The 18803-nt window shown below is 40.0% G+C and overlaps 1 protein-coding gene across 1 annotated transcript in view; it reads left to right on the top strand.

Annotated features, from left to right (window-relative positions):
* LOC149313888 (rho GTPase-activating protein 15-like) overlaps window positions 1-18803 on the top strand; it is a 522566-nt gene that overhangs the window by 58462 nt on the left and 445301 nt on the right. Inside the window, exons 4-5 of the mRNA XM_089523318.1 lie at window positions 5929-5987; window positions 16932-17019. Coding sequence (XP_089379444.1) covers window positions 5929-5987; window positions 16932-17019 — 147 coding nt within the window. The remainder of the gene's footprint in view (window positions 1-5928; window positions 5988-16931; window positions 17020-18803) is intronic.

Raw genomic sequence — 18803 nt, 5'->3', positions numbered from 1 at the left:
ACTGCCCCATGCGCCCACATACCTATTTTGTTAGTCCTTGGTTTTTACACTTTATTTCCTTAGTAAGACAATGTCCTGATAGTCTCAATAACATGTCTGAAGAGCTTTTCCTTTTATATTTCATTTTCAATATGTAAAATACGCAGCCTCAGACTGAAACAGAGCTGTCTTGTGGAACAGTCATGCATCTATGTAATATTAAAACATACATGATTATTAAGCATTCCTAAATAAATCTAAATAGCGCCCTTGAATCTTCTGCCTTATTTCTGTGCTCATTTTTTGTTCAGGGCTAGTGTTCCCTCAGACTTTCCTCAGCTAGAAAGGTACAGGAAGGGCAATACTTAAAAAAAAAGAAAAAGAAAAAACCACAAAGAAATGATGGATATTTATTGAGTCAGAAAAGATAGCAAGTGCTGTAAGGACATTTCATGTTCAGTAACCTCATGTCATCCATCTGGGGAAGGACTGGAAGGATAACCTGAATTCTCTTAGAAGGACTTTGATGAAAATATTTTAACCAATGCAGCACACTGAATCTATCTATGCTCTGGTTCATCAGCAATACTCCTTATCTCGAAACCCTGTTCATTGACTCTGGGTCAAAAGGAAGGGATGGAATATTACACTGTTCAGATCACTTCCTAGCCAGCCCAATTTTTGTCTTTTTCCATGGGAAAAAGTACTTAGGCAAGTAGGCAAAGATAACTAAAACTGGGGTCTGAGTAACTAGTCAGAAACTTGGATGGTAAACAAAAGCTTCCTCCAGCATAGTTTTTAGTCAGGGGAAAATAGCTTCCATGTACCTGTTCTGGCAACAACATGACAGATATGTAAAGTAGAGAATGAAAAGGGGGGGGGGGGGAGATGTTTGCTATAACCTTCATGCCATGGGGTAGGAGAAGGCTGAGGGCTTTGGCAGTCATAACGAAAATATATTTGTAGTTGCTAATCTTGATTCATAGGTTTGAAGTCAGTGAAACATGTTTTTCTTTCTGTGCTCATTTTGAAAGGGATACGTGAATGCATAGTATGTATGCTGGCATGGTGTAGTGGTTTGAGAGTTGGACTATGATTCAAGAGACCAGGGTTTGAAGCCCTGCTCAGCCATGAAACCCACTGGGTGACCTTGGGCAAGTCACACTCTCTCAGCCTCATAGGATGGCAAGGGCAACCCCCCTCTAAAGAAACGTGCCAAGAAAATCCTGTAATGGGATCACTTGAGGGTCATCATAAGTTAGAAATGACTTGAAGGCACACAACAACAATTACATAGTATATATGCAATATTACAAGGACTTCAGAGTTCTCAGGGACTCACAAAGCTTATATATGATGTCACACATAGATTGTCCACCATATTCCCAATTTATTTATTTATTTATTTATTTATTTATTTATTTATTATAATTATTTATATCCTGCCTTCTCCCAGGACTGGGACTCAGGGTGGCTTACAACATTAAAAACAATACAGTTAAAATGATACAAAAATAATATATTAAAATAATATTAAACTACTACGATAAAATAAAAAAGATTAAAATGTGTAAAATACATTAAAACAATATCCCAGGGTGTTCTTTAAAAGTTTTTTACTTTGAATGTCTGTAAAGGAAGGTTTTTCACCTGTCGGTGGAAGGCCATCAGGGAATGGGTCATTCTGGTCTCCCTGGGAAGGGAGTTCCAGAGTCTAGGGACAGCTACAGAAAAGGCCCTCTCTCATGTCCCTACCAACCTGAGGACCTCAGAGCCCTGGCCGGCTCATAGAGGAAGACATGCTTTGCCAAATATCCTGAACCTGAGCCATATAGAGTTTTAAAGGTCATCACCAGCACTTTGAATTGTGTCTGGAAACAAAGTGGAGCACATTACAGTAGTCCAAACAGGATATAACCAAGTTATGTACCACTGTGGCCAGATCTGGCATCTCAAGGAACTGGCGTAGTTGCCACACAAGTTTTAAATGTTTTAAAGCACCCCTGGACACTGCAGAGACCTGGGCCTCCAGGTTCAAAGCTGAAACCAGTAGTACTCCCATATTGCAAACCTGCATCTTCAGGGAGAGTGTGACCCCCTTCCTAACACAGGCTGAATCCATATTCCCTGATCTACCTTCCAACTGACCAGAAGCACCTCTATCTTGTCTGGATTAAGTTTCAATCTATTTGCCCTCATCCAGTGCATTACTGATGACAGACACTGGTTTAGGATCAAGACAGCCTCCTTTGATTAAGGTGTAAAGGAGTAATAGAGTTGAGTGTCATCAGCATATCAAAGACAACACACCCCAAAATTCCGGATGACCTCTCCCAGTGCTATTCTCCCAGTGCTGTGCTCTCCCAGTGCTATGCTAACCTCTCCCAGTGCTATGCTATTTAACATGTATATGTTAAATAGCATAGAGGACAACACAGAACCCTGAGGGACCCCACAAATGGCACCAAACCAATGGCTTGTTCATGAAAATTCAAAGTACAGTTGGCCCTCCTTATCCACAGATTCCAAAAAAGAATTAATTCCATAAAGCCAACCTTGACTTTGCTATTTGATACAAGGGTCACCATTTTGCTGTGCCATTATATTTAATGAGACTTGAGCATACACGGATTTTGTTATCCACAGGGGATCCTGGAACCAAACCCCAGCAGATAACAAGGTCCCACTCTATGCTTCTCTTACCATTGCATACTTTTGTGTATACTTAGTATGCAAAGGCGTGTTGCTTTTCATGCCTTAAATCAAAAGACTATTTTAAGCTCAGCATTTCATTGCTACAGTTAACATTAAATGAAGTTGTGTGTTGGAGTAGAAACATCATGCTTGTCTAAGGCAGTTCTACTGAGACTTATCGGACTGAATGCAATCCACTATCATAGTGTTGTACTTTGATTGACTGTGAGTTCCTTGTCCTTGGCAGTCCCAGGAAGCAGCAAAAACATAGTTGATAGCTGCATACAGTATAACATAGGGTCATAAATTGTGCAGATTCTTTTAGGCAATAGCTCTCTGCAGGATCTTATAGGCAGACAGTTTTAAAAACAGACAATTAACCAAAATGGCTCTAAGAAAAAATGAAGCAGAAAGACAAGCTGATTTTGCAGCTAAAGCTATTATTTGTTTATTAAAAATACAGAAAAAGATAGCAGTAGAAATCAACAAAACAGTCTACAGTCAATGCAAACTGTTTCATGAAGCAAAAGGAGGGGATAGTGTGGAAGATAAATCTCTAATTTAACTAATCTGAGGGCGCTTGAACTAAGCTTAAACTACTACAGGCTAAAACACACATAGATTTTCTCACCCACCTAGTGGAGAAGATGATTGGAGCAGCAGAAATCAGGGAGACAGGTCAAAGAGAGAGGCATAGGTCAAAGAGAGAGATTCTCTTTGTGTTTTTAAGATCTTGCTAAGTTGGCTAGTCTCCTAAGAGTGAAGGGAATACCCCTGGGTGGGACAAACATGGTCTCATGCAAAGTTAAAAAAACCCCAAAACAGTGGGGTTGGAAATCCACAGGGTAAAGTCAATCAGTACAGATATTTACTCTCTTTAAAGTTTACATGTGTTTGCCATCCTCCCTGAAGGCAGTACAATAGCTCACCATGGGGTGTACAAGTCCAAGCTAATTCAGCAGGTCTCCATTCCATGAAAGTAGACAAGACAGTTAAGCACTGATAGCTCTCAAGCAACTATTTCCTTGACAGTGGGAGATGAGGGGCTTTTGCAGTTTGCCAGGGGCTTTTGCAGTTTGCCATTTGGCTTTGTTTTCCAAGATGGACAAAGACTCCAGGCCAGCGTCAACATCCCTAGTTTGTCCATTATGACTTTTTAGATTCTGGCAACAGGTTGCTTTCCTGTCTTATGGATCAAAGTCTAATATTCATATTAACTGAGCATACCTCATTACAAGATCTGTTTCCAAATCTTACTTTGTCCAACCAATGAAGTATCAGTTGCTGTATTTTAGCCTAGTTGCATTTTTATGGTCTCTTTGCAGTTCCTCATATGGGTTTCTGCTAGTTAAAAGCCCCACTTAGTTACTGTTTGATGGCCATGGTGATTGCATTGGACAGACTTTCTCTTTTATTTTCCCCTCAGAGGAAAGTGAAAAGCTAGATCTTTTATTTCTTTTCTCTTATTCTCTCTCTCTCTCTTTTTATGCTACATGATTGCTTTGGGACTGGTTCATGCCCAACAGAGTAGTTGACATTGTGGATAATACAATGAGACCAGCTCAACTAGATGCAGGAATGGTGGATCTGTCAAGCTTAGTCTCCAGTAGAAAGCTCATTCTGGCCCTGATTCCATAACATTTTCCTTTCCGCACAGAGATTTATATGCATTGTGGTCTAAATTTTCTCATGCACATATTTTTATGTGCACATTTTATAATATTCCCCTTTGATGTAAACAAGAGTGGGGGAAATGCAGGTTTGAACTACATGCTACTCTTGGCGGCCCAATGTAGAACCCAGGCACTCTCATGATGCCTCTAGCAACTGCAAAACATTTTTACTGGACAAGATCCCTTACATCCTCTAAGGCATGCCAGGAGAATTTTTTCTACAGTTTATACCATGTGTCTTTATTCTAGAGTGGAAGCCTTGGTTTCAAAAGTTTAGGTGACTTCTGGTCACTTTGATTTTTGAAGAAAGGTTCCTCCTGGAGCAAAAATCCACTCAGCAACATAAAATATAGTGAAAATATCACCACATTTTATTAAAATGTTTTTGGAATGTGTGGGATCATGGAGAAGATGTGATTCTCCAAGGACTAAAGGTGGGTGGCACATACTATCCTCATATTTGTACTCCAATTTATGAGGTTGCTCAGCCCTGGGTTAAATTTAATAATACATACTTATGCATTTCTTCATTTATTAGATCTATATCCCACCTTTCTCCTAAAACATGTTTGTGCACACTTTACAATTACATATTGTTTCATTCTTCATTCCTCAAGTTTTTGTATGTCATTAGAGGCATTCTCTTTATTATTATTATTATTGTGGATTGCATCACAAATTCAGAAAAATATGGATTCTTGACTGAAAGGGTATTTGGCTATGTATTCCTATGAATTCCAATCTACAAAATCAAATTTGCAGAATTACTTTTTCACTCATTCCTACCTGAATAGGATACTTTTCCCTTGACTGGACATTCCTTTGGCAAGTCAGCATAATGAGAAGCCTTTGCTACCTTTACTAATGAGCAATACCACCCATACAACTGAGCAGCCATGGACTATGTATTATCATAGGATGTGTTCTTCCTCAGATTTGATGAATATTGCTCTACAAGCTCCACATCACCCTGATACTGACGACAGCTATGTTGAGCCCTGTCAGAGTTAGGGATATAATGCTCCTTTAATTTTATTCTCAAAAGAAGCAATTAAATTTTTTGGAAATTTTCTTCCTACTGCAAGAAAGACTGAAAACTGCAGAAAAACACTGTTTCCTGTATATAAAATGCTGTTGATGGAGACTTATTCTTTTTCAAAGAATATTGTGTGCAGAAAACATTTTCCATGCAGGAAATCTTTTATTAGAATATTTTCAATCCATAGAGTGTTCTAACAATTCCTGGAGTTAGCAGCTCTGGCAGCACCTTAGCAAGCAGCAAGCACTTTAGCAAGTAGCAAGTACATTCGCAAGTAGCAAGTTCACCTTCATTTGGTATATTTTCTTACAACATTTATATCTTCATAGGCATTCATTTTTCAGACATTACCTGGCTGTACTGCCAATCACAGAATATTTAGACCTCAACTGAAGTTTTAAACATATTATTAAAATACACTTTAACATATGATAAAACTATATAAAGCAGGGTGGTAAGTGCTTTAGTTAATAGTATGTCGATTTATAAAAATGTGGAGGCAAAAATAAGAATTTTGCATATTCTTGTTCTGTTTTATTTCAGGTAATTAAAGAAGGGTGTCTACTAAAAGCAAAAATTGCAGATGGAGGGAAGAAGCTAAGGTACGATTTGGCAATCTGACAAAGAAGTGCTAAGTCATCCATTATCTATTCAAGGAGTATTGACAAAAAGCAATCACTTATCTTTTACCAAGATGCATAATGTACAACCAAGGAAGTCAAGGCTTTTGCAAAACTATGGCCTGTTACAGACTGCCAAAATAAAGCTGCTTCGGGTCTCTTTGGAGGTATCCTATTTAAATGATGCATGCATCCTAAGTATCCGGAAGCTGCACCAAAAGCTGTACTCTGGTGCTTAGAAATGGAGTGTGGCTTTGGCGCGACCTCCGGACTCTTAGGACCCAAGCATCATTTAAATAGCATACCTCCAAAGAGACCCGAAGCAGCTTTATTTTGGCAGTCTGTAACAGGCCTATGAGTTCATAGGAAGGTCCCCATCTCCAGTAATGCCAATGGGGCCATAAACATTAACTTTTCCTGACACAGCTTTTTTCTTCAACGGTATTTTAAGATGTTTTGGGGACTCACGCTTTAGAAAATTAAAATTTAATAAATATGCAATGTGAAAAGAATCACTAATATCAAATATAATCTTTACATGAGTCATCCTCCAACAAAATGCCTTGAAGATCTGTAGGACTGCAGCTCCCATTGGCCTCAGCCAGCTATGCTGGAGGTTATACTGGCTGGAAATTGATGGGTGGCATAAGTTCTGAGAAAGGTATTGAGGGTTGAGGAAGTCTCCTTTAAAGTGATTTTTTTTTCTTTTTTTCCTTCCCTTTTTTTACCTGAACTGGGGAACAATCTGGAGATTTGTACCTCGTGCTCCTTTTTCATAAGTTTTATAAAAGGTGCTGTATTAGCAAGCTGTAGTTCTTGTGCCACTTCTGTTCTCAGCCGCAGGCAGAAGACTTAAAACTGGCAGTAGCAAAGACATAGATCATTCTGCTCAGATTCTAATCTGACAGGAAGGAAAATCATTGCTTTTCAAACTGGAACTGGAAATGTCATTTGTAATTAGCGATTTTTGAATGTAGAAAATACATCAAGGGATTTGAGAATAATTAGCAGATTTTTAAAAAGGCAATCCCAGCTCCGCAGTTCAGTGTCCAGAGTCACATACCTGTATTCCCTTACAGCTGCTTCGACACTTAGAAATGGTTCAAGCATACATCATTGGTGATGATCCCATGATAGTCTTATAAACTCATGTTTTACCCAGAGAGTGACAATCTTGCCATATCTCTTAAGGAGGAGTGAACTGTATACAGCCCAAAGGCCATATGCGGCCCGAGGCCATTTTGGTGGCTCCTGGATCTTCCTTCCAAACCTGTGCCATTGAAATTTGGCATCAAAATCATGATGCTGAGATTTGGTGGCAAACAGCTAAAAGCTATTACAACAAGCATTTCTTGATTGTTTTGATGACCTTTTCTGATTTGCCAGTGAAACTCAATATTATAATTTGCAGCCAAATTTCAGCAACACAGCGGTGGAGGAGTTGTGCCTGCAGGGATTCCTGGGGGTAGGGGAAAGTCTCTAGACTCAATGAAGTTGTTTAGCCCTGCTCTAAAGTGTTATATTTTGGTGTATAAAGCACAAGTGGTATGTCAAGAGGCAGTCAGCAGTCAAACAGTAAACCCGGCAGGAGAAAGATTGGAAGACTATATAGCCCACTTAGAAGAGTGTAATAAATACAACAGACTTTTAGTTTAATGACACAGATGCATAGTTCACTGGCAAGACTATAATATCACAGTGCACATTCTCCATTTTGGTTGGTCAAATAAAGGTATCACTGCTTTGTGGATGTTGGATGTTATTCTCCATTCATTGATCATGTTTTAAAGTCACATACCCCCAGTGTGGTATAGTCGTTTGAACTCTGGACTATGACTCTGGAAACCTGGGTTTGATTCTTCTCTCAGCCATGAAACTGACCCGGTGACATTGGGCAAGTCACAGCCTCTCAGCCTTAGAGGATGGCAATGGCAAACCCCCTCTGAAGAAACATGTCAAGAAACCCCTGTGAGAGGTCTGCTTTAGAGTCTCCATAAGTCAGAAATGACTTGAAGGTACACAACAACAACCTGCATAACTGCCCAAGATTAAAGATCTGACATCTTTGAGCAATTCTTCATATCTACATTTTGAACAGAATGCCTGAATTGCCATTTCATTCACATATGTTAAACATGGGTAAATCAAAGTTGCTATTATACTTATAAAGCTGAATCTGCCCACTCAAACTTAAAACATGCTGCATCTTTATGGACATATAGCAATGTAAACCACATTGGTCTTATAGTGTGCTGCCATCCGGTGTCCATTTGCTAGAATGCAAATACAATGGCCATGGCAAGGTGTAGTAGAAGCCATTGCTTTCGTTTTACATAACAGCTGGAAGGTGGATATTCTGTTATGCAGCTGTGTGGGTCATGTCTTTTTTTAAAAAAGAATAAAAAAGAATCAAAACCATAGTTTACAGGGGTTTTTAAAAACTGATGGTGGCATTGTTTTACTTCTATTTTGCATCATTTTCATGCAGCTTTTTTTGTAGATTCTTGTTTGTTTCTTATACACATATTACTAAATTGTCTCTTTTTGGACCACTAAGCAAAAAGCAACATTATCTTATTTTTTAGAATGAATTTAATTCACATGATTTTTTCTCAAATAGACTTTACCATCAATTGAACATTTTTCTTCTAAACTGTATTCCCTAAAGAACATAAGTGAGCTGTACATATATTTTCTCTATATGCTGCTTTCTCTCATAGTGCTCTGGAACTGTAGCTTGCAGTCTTTTCAGATGCAGGACCAACACATAACCCAGATAGGCAACATGGGAGCAATCCCCCTACCCCAAAATAAAACAAAGGAAGACAGGGCTCTTACAAATGAAGCCCTTCTTACATATCCTACTTTTAAAGTCTATTTTGCCACAACAAACTACAGTTCCCAGAATCCCATAGCATTGAGTTAAAGTGGAGTCAAACTGGATGAATTTTTGCAGTTTCTGAAGCCTAAGATTAGGATTGTACCTTTACTTCAATGAAGTGATATCTATAAGAGAAGTTACATCTATTTTGCATTTACTATTAATCATATGAAGAGACACAACATGGTATAGAGAGTGTTAGAATATGACTCTGGAGACCAAGGTTCAATTCCCAGCTCAGCCATGAAACCCACTGGGTGTCCATGGACAAGTTACACTCTCTCAGCCTCTGAGGACAGAAATGGCAAACCTCCTCTGAACAAATCTTGCCAAAAAATACCTCGTGATAGGTTTGCCTTAAGGTTGCCATAAATCTGAAAGTACTTGAAGGTAGACAACATACACACATATTAATTGCTATGTACCAGAAATAACATGCTTGAACTGACAGCCTAAGTCTTTTGAATTGTTCCAACTTATAGTTTTACCCTATAGCTTTCCATAAAAGAAAAAAAAAAAAAACAGCAAAAAGATGTTGCAGTCTACAAAATGGCAAAATGCTTTTTGAGGCCCTGATTGAGGAAAATATATGTCTGTTGTTGTTGTTGTTGTTTCTTACCCACCTCTCTCCATGGATCAAGGTGGGGGACAACAATTAACTGAAGACAAACAACTTCACTTAAAACACATTGGTTAAAACACACGTCAATTTAAAAGGACAAATAAGATGTGCACATATTAAAACAATCCACATCTAAAATTTTGTCCTTTAAAATTTATAATTTAAAAATCATCTGGATAAGCCTACTGGAAGAGACTGGTTTTCAATGCTCTTTTAAATTCAGACAGTGTATGCAGCTGCTTAGTCTCTTCTGGCAGGTCACTCCACTGTCTAGGGCGGCTGAAGAAAAAGTCCTTTGGCTGACAGTTGCCAACCTAGTCTTGGCTGACTGGAGTAAATGTCCACCAGAGTACCTGAGTGTATGGGGTGGGTTATACGGGAGGAGGCAATCCTGAAAGTAACCTGGACACAAACTATGTAGGGCTTTAAAAGTAATAACCAACATTCTCTACCTTGCTCGGAAACTAGCAGCCAGTGGAGTGATTTTAATATTGGTATAATGTTATCACTCCTGGATGTCCCAATAATCAATTTGGCTGCCCTGTTTTGAACTAACTGCAATTTCTGAACTTGGTACAGAGGTAGCCCAATGTACAGTACTTTGCAGAAGTCCAGGCTTCAGGTTATCAGTGTGTGCACTACCATCTTTAATTCCTCCAACTCTAGGTAGGGGCATAGTTGGTGTAACAGTGGAAGAACTTCTAATTAATCTAATTGATTAAAGCACTTCTGGCTGTCACATCTATCTGAGCTGTCATTTGGAGCGACAGATCCAGACGCATCCCCAGGATGCAAACACAGTCTTTCAGGGGGAGTGTAACTCCATCCAGGACTGGTTGATACACCTCCAAATCCAGGTTCAGACAATTGACAGTAAGCGCCTCTGTCTTCTCTGGATTCAGTTTCAATTTGTTTTTCCTCCTCCAGCCTCCTCCAGGCATTCTATCAGAGGAAACACACTGTCTTTAGCTGAAGCTGTATCTGAAGGCATAGAGAAATACATTTGGGTATCGTCAGCATACTGATAGCATCCCACCCCCTGCCTGCAGATGATCTCTCACAGTAGTTTCATGTAGATGCATTTGGGATAGACTGACACCTTGTGGTATGCCATATAACAGCCTCCTTTTTTGAGGAATAGCTATCTCCAAACACCATTATCTGGAACCTGCTGGAGAGATAGGACTGGAACCACTGATTCACAGTGCCTCTAAGTCCCAAATCCCCCTGGTGTTCCAGAAGGATACCATGACTGAAGGTACTGAATGCCACTGAGAAGTCCAGAAGCAACAGCAGGGACACACTCCCCAAGTCAATGCTCAACCACTAAGGCAGCCATAGCAGTCTCAACAACATATCCCGCTGTGAGGCTGGTTCTAAATAATTTGTATCATCTGAGATTGCCTGGAAGGCAACTGCCCACTCGATCACCTTGCCTAGAAAAGGGAAATCTGGTATTGGTCTATAGCTGTTGAAGTCCAGGGTATCCAGGGACAGCTTTTAAAGAAGCAGCCATACCACTGCTTCTTTTAAACAAGATGGAAAATATCTCTCTCTCTGAGAGATGCGTTAATGCTATTTTCTATTTGAAATCTAATTGCATGAACCTGGATGATCAGCCAAGAATGACAAGGATTGAGAAGGCAAGTTGTCTTCCTCACTTGCCCCAACAGCTTGTCCACATCGGTATTACTCACCAATTGAAGCTCATCCAGTGTAATCCTACTCACAGAGTCTCTGGACACTCCAGTGTCAACCTCCCCTATAATAATGACTTCTAGGTTGACTTTTATCTGAGATATTTTATCTGCGAAGCAAACTGCTGGAGGTTCTAGAACTGGATCCATGGGGAGAATGCCTGAGTTAAACCTCTCACCACCCTGAACAGTTTGGCTGGACACAAATTTGCAGACACAATACCTGTAGAATATGTGTAGAATAGAAACCTATATAACAGATGCAGAATAGAAAGCTTCCTTTGCTACACATATTGCCATCTTATAGGAACAGAGATGTTCTCTATAGCGTGTGTTGTTGGATGGAAGTCGAGTTTTCCACTATCTGCACTCCAGTCATAGTCCTTCTCATTTCAGATTCCTGAGGTCCCCAGTATACCATGGGGGCCAATTAGTAATGGGGAGGATGTTTGGGAGCGATCGTGTCAGTAGCGCTAGTCAGGTCTTCATTCCAGCTATTGATTGGGACTTCAACCATATGACCCTCTAAGACTAGGGCAATTATTACACGGAGGCTTACTGTGGCTAAAATGTGGCTAAATCATTCCCAAAGTGCATGGGTGTGATAGCCAGTCATGCTCGCCTCCCATGATTTAATCATCATTGAGGCATTCCACTCCTCTCCCATCATCAAAGCATTCACGGAGCAGCCATTTTTCAACAACGGGAACTTCTGTTATTGGAGAAATGGCTGCTCCATGAATGCTTTGCTGATGGGAGAGAAGCAGGACACCTCAATTATGATTAAATCATGGGAGGTAAGCACGATTGGCTATCACACCCATGCACTTTGGGAATGATTTAGCCACATTTTAGCCACAGTAAGCCTCCATGTGATAATTGCCTAAGGCTTTCCAGAATCCTAAAGGTTCCATTAGCCTTTGAGGGCAGATTATCTTAATAGGTTCACCACCCTTGCAGGGACAGATATAAGCCATGATACTAACTCTGATCAGAAAATGATCTGTCCATGACAACTCGGAGGTGTTAATCACCTCTGTCCACAGATCTTTATGATCTGAGCTGAAAACAGCATCAAGGGTGTGACCTGCTGTTTGTGTGAGCTCTGAAACCAATTGGGATAGACCCATATTTATCATGAATGCCATGAACTCCCAAGTTGCGCCTGACAAATTGGATGTTCATATCGGCCAGAATCAAAAGTCTAGGTGACTCCAACACCAATTGGAGCAGGTTCTTTTTAGGCCTTCCGGAGGCCGCAGTGTTTGGTTGCCATGGTCTCCATCTGGGGCAGAAAGGGGTGATGTCTCACTGCCCCTTTCTGCCAATCTGTCCAGACCCTAAATTATGTGGTCTGAACTTAAAGCCTAGGTGTTTATTGCTTTTTCTTTCACAATAGAAAAAAAGTTTGCAGATTTAACCTGCAGATTTAATTCGGGCATAATGCCAAGTTACCAGTGCTTTCCTATGAAATATGAATTACTGCTGTATATACTCATGTATAACTCTATAAAATTTAGTAGCAAAATTGACCACAGTTCAGTGTAAATACAGTGGGCCTTCCACATTTTCAGGTTTAACATTTACAGTTTTGGTTATTCACAAATGTTAAACCTGGCATCTCTGGCACCCCTCCCACCCTCAAAATTCTTTGTCCCAGCATTTCCAGGATGGCAGGGGTAGAGAAAGGGAGTGCGCCAGTTCCCCAAGTCCCTTCTTTCTTGGAAATGGCTGCTGCATGGGGGGGGGGGGTGTTCCCAGTTTTTCCACATCAGCAGGTTCCCCCCCAACCCCTGTGAATGTGGAGGGCCGACTGTACTGTACTTTAACTCTTGTCAAAAAAGGAAATATCCCCTTCTCTGAGTAGAGTGCTGAAAGTGAGAGCTTAGTCCATCCTAGAAGCTCATCAAAGAAGCACTGACCCCCTCCACTTTCTCTACTGTGCCACCATTTCTGATCTTTTTGATTACCTGGATGGGGAAATGGTAGCAGTGGTACCTCTTTAGCAATTCCCCTCAAAGGAGTGTCAAGAGGAATCAGACTTGGACTTGAAACTCATGCGTCATATAAATGCCATGCCCCCAACGCAGCCCGAAGTTGGCATTTTTTCCCCATCTGTTTTGGGCCAAGATCAGCTTTTCTGAGTTACAGTCAGGCAAAGTTACCATGTTAGAGTTAAAGGCTAATGTAGTTGCCATTTTATTTGTTTTGCCTTTTGATTCTTTTTTGATGTGTACATTTTCTTAGTCCCATCTACACCTACTTGCTTCCCCCACAGTCACACAGCCATCATTTACCATAGTTCCCTCCTCACCCATCCAGCCTTTAGGGTGAGCATAAACAGTTAAGCCTGCCAAAATTTTGTAAGTTCTTTGGCATTGTTTTCCTTTGGTATGTATATGTATATGTATGTATGTATGTATATATGTATGTGTATATATATATATATATATATATATATATATACACACACACACACCGCTATTCCAAGGATCATAGTGGTGAACAGCAAGTAAGCTAATTAGCAAGTAAGCTAATTTCCCCCCAACAGTCTGGGTACTCATTTTAACGACCTCGGAAGGATGCAAGCCTGAGTCGAGCTTGGGCCCTTTTGCTGGTCTTGAACTCGCAACCTTGTGGTTTCGAGTGAATGGCTGCAGTACAGGCATTTAACCACTGTGCCACCATGTTCATCCTTTGTTGCATGCTCCAAAGTTTTACCCTCAACTTATCCACAGGTCATATCAAAATCTATAATTTTGGCCATCAAACCTGCCCTTGACTTATAATGATGTCAACTTATAGTTGAGTATATATAGTAGATTTGCATGAGAGTTCCATTCCAAATCAACTGCTGAACATCTGATTCAGACTTAATTTTTATCTTCAAGTAAAGCTCAGAACTATTTCTTCTTATGCAACGTAAAATATGGGATTGCACAGAGAAGATGTTAAACTAATAAGATTTATTGTTGTTTTGTTAACTGCCATCAAGAAGACTACGACTCATGGTGATCAGGTGAATGACACATCTTCACGATTCCCTGTCCTCAACTCTCTGCTCTGGTCCTGCATGCCCAGGCCTGTGTCCTCCCTGGTTGAATCTAACCATCTGGAATGTGGTCTTCCTCTCTTTCTACTGCCTTCCACCTTTCCTAGCATTATTGTCGTTTTAAAAGAGTTCTTTTTCTTCATGATGTGGTCAAATTATGATAGTCTCAATCTAGTTATCTTGACATTCAGAGAGAGTTCAGAGTTGGTCTTTTCTATAACCATCTTTTTGTTTTCTTGTCTGTCCATGGTATTCTCAGTACTTTAGCACAACATCCCAAATAATCAATTTTCTTCCTATCGACTTTTTTCACAGTTCAGTTCTCACGTTCCGTACATGGAATACAATGATTCTTACTTTAGCATTCAGAGTTTTGTCTTTACACTTTATGATCTTGTCCAGTTCTTTCATAGCTACCCTTACCAATCCTGGGCGGGTTACAGACCGCCATGAAAGTACGGAGTCAGTCCATACTAGGGTTAGGAAGGTGCAGTGCTTCCACACACCCCTAACCCTAGTACGGACTGAGTCCGTACAAAATGGCGGCTCCCCTTCTACATGGGGGCCGCCATGACGACGTCACGACTGTGCCGCCTCTATATGGGGTGGCGCGGACGTGACGTCGTCGGTCCGCGCCAGAGTGCTTAGTGTGCCCTTTCCGTGGACCAGGAAGGAGCTCCGTTTTGGAGCTCCTTCCTGGTTTGTGGCGCCGCTTTGCGTTGCTGGGCGCAGCCTTCAGACGGCTGCGCCCAGCGAAGCAAGGGAGAAAGGGGTTTTCTTGAAGCTCCAAGGACACCCCTTTTCAGGCTGTGAGGAAGCGGCGTTTTGCCGCTTCCCCACAGCCTGAAAAGCAGCGGATTGGGGCCTCAGTGGCTGCCGTTCTGGCAGCTGAGGCCCCGATACACCGGGGAAAGGGGCAGGTACAGACCGCCCCAAATGGGCGGTCTGTAACCCGCCCAAGTCTTGTTCTGATTTCTTGACTACAGTCTCTGCTCTGATCAATATTTGAACCAAGGTATGGGAACTATTTCAATTTTCTTATTGTCTAGGTTGATTTCTTCTAGCTCTTCCATGGTAATTATTTTTGGGGTTTTTTTTTAGTGTTCAGCATTAACACAAACTTAGCACTTTCCTCTTTAACCTTCTTCAGTAACTGTTCCAGGTCTTTGTTTGTTTCTGCTAATAGTATTATGACCTCTACGTATCTTAGGTTGCTAATGTTCCTTCCTCTTTTGACCATTATCCTATCATTGCCTTCCATATACAAAGGGATTAGTCAGATCTAATTGTGATGGCTCTCCTTGCTTCCTCCTTGCAAGAGCCAACTGGATTTCCGTATATGGTATGGCTGGATTTCAGCCTTAGGGTCACCTTTCCAGGCCACTCACCCATCACTCACTCCAGCATCCCTTTTAATATTAAATTGATATATGAGGGGCAATTGGGAGCCTGGTCTTCGGGTAACAATGCACATGCAAAGACATAAACGAAAGCATATTATCAGTTATGGTTAAAATGCAGTTAAATTGTTCATAGAATTAAAATCGTTTAAAACAACCAACTAAGATTTCCCCTTCCCAACAGAATGAGAGCAAAGAGGGAGCCATCCTAATCTCCCTTAGGAGAGTTCCTAGGCCTGGGAACAGACACTGAGAATGCGCTCTCCTGTGTTCCCACCACACATGCCTGTGAATGTGGTGGAATCAAGAGAATGGTCTCCTACAAAGATCTTAGAACATGAACAGGTTGATACAGATTGAAAAGATCCTTCAGATCTCTGTGTCTATTTTTGCCACACCTTGCATTCTGCTGGTATTCTGTCAATATTAGATGAGTTGTAATGAAACATATTTTACAAGTTAGTATCACTCTTACCTGCATTTTATGGTTCTCTCTAGTTTTGAAAATTGGACAGCATTCTATTGAAAACCCTTTCCTGGTAGATTATGCTCCTAATCCTCACACATTAATTAGAGCTCTAGCAAAACCCATCAGCTGATATCTAAACCTTTTACATGTCAAGAATGTTCCATTATATTTGCTTTTCACATGCATATCTTCAGTTTATGTCTCTGGTCTGTGGATTCTGTGATAAATTAATGTTTGGGCCCAATGTGGTGTGTGTTGTGGCTTGAGTGCTGGATTAGGATTAATAATAATAATAATAATAATAATAATAATAATAATAATAATGTTTATTTCTATCCTGCTTTTCCAATTTGATCAAAGCGGCGTACAAATTCATATAAAATACATAATAATCAGTACAATCAATAAAACAATATATAAAAACAGCATATAAAAAACTAATACTCAGCCAGCTGAGTGGGGGAATCCAGAAACATGTCACAGTCGATACCAAGATAGAAGGATTCCAGGAAACCAGAGTTTAAATCCCCACGTAGGCTGTGAAGCCTGACCTTGGGCAATTACACTTTCTTAGCCTTAGAGGAAGGTAATTCCTTCTCAAAATAAATCTGGCCAAGAAAACCCTATGGTAAGGTTGCTATAAATTGGAATAATTGTTAAGACACTTAAGAATGACACGTGCTGCCTATACAATTCATAAATAGTTTAGAAACTTGGCCTGCAAAAGTGAATTTGTTTTTCATAACAAAATAATTGGTATTTGTTTAATTGGTCAGTTCATTTTTATGTTGCTATTTCTTCAAAGGAAAAACTGGACTACTTCTTGGCTTGTTCTCACGGGTTGGAAAATAGAATTTTACAAAGAATCCAAGCAGCCAGCTGTGGCCAATCTGGTAAGCAGCTATCTTTCTCACGTCTTCTCTTTTCAGAAATGCTATTGAATAAAAAGTTTGGCATCATCATAAAAAAAACCCTCTCACAGTGCAGTTAAAGCTTCGACATCTGAGAGCAGATGTAAGAAAATGGCTCAATAAACTTTTAATCAGATGAGAGAGGAGGGGAAATAGAACTCAGCATATCTTTTATTAAGAGGTGCTTTTTGAGAATAATTGCAAAGTGAGACGGATGGTGAGTGGCTCTCCAGTAATGTGGAGGTAACGCTTTAAATTAAGGTGCCAGTTATAAATGCTTTATTCTTATTTATGAAATGATCTCTAAATGCAACTACTTCCTCAAATAATGTATTATAAAGTATGTTATAAAATGCATTACTAATAAATGCTTAACAGATGATGCAATGAGAATCTGTTACAAAGGATATTATAAGATGTAAATTGTATTAAGCCCTGTGTGTGCATCTTTAATACATGAATTTAAGTTGCTATTGAGTTTGCTATAAAGTGCCTTGCATATCATAAATAATAATAAAGTAGTTATAAATGGCACCTTAATATGGGGTGTAACCAAAGAGCAAACCACTGTAAGTTAGCAAAGTGATTTTTATCTTCATATGAACGTGACATCTTATATAGCTGCCTAACGTTTCCTGAATATTCCTTACAACACTATCTAATATGGTTAATGCACCTCAGAGCAGAATTCACCATACTTTTTTTTAATTGTGCCTCAAGGAAAGGCCACCGACTGTAGGCTTCACAGATGTGACAGATACGTTGGACAAATAATCATGGCATGTTTCCCTTCAGTGCTAGTTACTGCAGAGATGGAGCCTCCTCTTCTCTGGACTATGAAAAACAGAAACCTATAAATCTGTGACACTCTACACTGAACAGGGACAGGTTTGACAGAGCCCTATTGTGATGGCATCCCAAGGCTTGATCAAACCTGCCAAACTGTATTGGTTTGATGGGTGACCAAAAAGGTGCACTATGTGACAGGAGTCAGAAACAATAAATAAATTTCGATATGGTAGGTGATATGGAGCTCTGCCCCTTGCCCTCCCCACACACACTGTTTGTTTCTTTTTGTTACTTATTTGTGCCTTTGGTATTGTTAGCCATAGGGCAACTTGTCCATCTCCTTTAATGGCTTATTGAGGGAAAGAAAAGAGGCAAAACATGTCACATATCTCTTGCTGATAATATGTTACAGTGGTAGGATGGTATATTATTTTAATTTTTAAACAAGGATATTAATTAAATATGTATTGAACTGGAAATATCTTGGAATCTAGTGCTCAGAGGAGCCCTTGTGGAGACTCTTTTGTTTCTGTAAGGTTTGGATAGGCAAATAAAACTGAAAATAATGAGAACAGCTATTAAAATATGTATGGCTTGGAACCTGATGTTCAAGAGTCCAAAATCTATATCAAGACTTAGTAGCCACTCACTGTTTTTCTAGCCAGCAATGTGGCTAGATGTGGAAATGGCTCAGAACATGTACAGAGTACTACTGATTTTCCACTGAGCAAATAATAACCTGTTCCTTTCACAGGCTTAAAAGAGCAGGATTAATAGAGCAGATGGCCTTGTGACCCAATAAGCACAAAACTCCTGAAAACAGTTTTTCAGAAAAACAAATAGTCCACACTTTCCCACAGTCAAAGAACATTGTCTAGCTGAATATGATCTGTTTGTTAAATGCACAATTCCCTATCACATATTCTGCTTCCAGAATAGCTGAAGTTGCTGTTGCCTCTTTCTGAGTTTACTGGAGA

This window comes from Sceloporus occidentalis, unplaced genomic scaffold (genome assembly GCF_023333645.1).
Source record: "Sceloporus occidentalis isolate IW3139 unplaced genomic scaffold, rSceOcc1.0.p SCAF_4, whole genome shotgun sequence".
Classification (NCBI taxonomy): Eukaryota; Metazoa; Chordata; class Lepidosauria; order Squamata; family Phrynosomatidae; genus Sceloporus; species Sceloporus occidentalis.
Note: the sequence above shows the minus strand (reverse complement) of the source record. Positions and strands in the feature narration are given on the sequence as shown.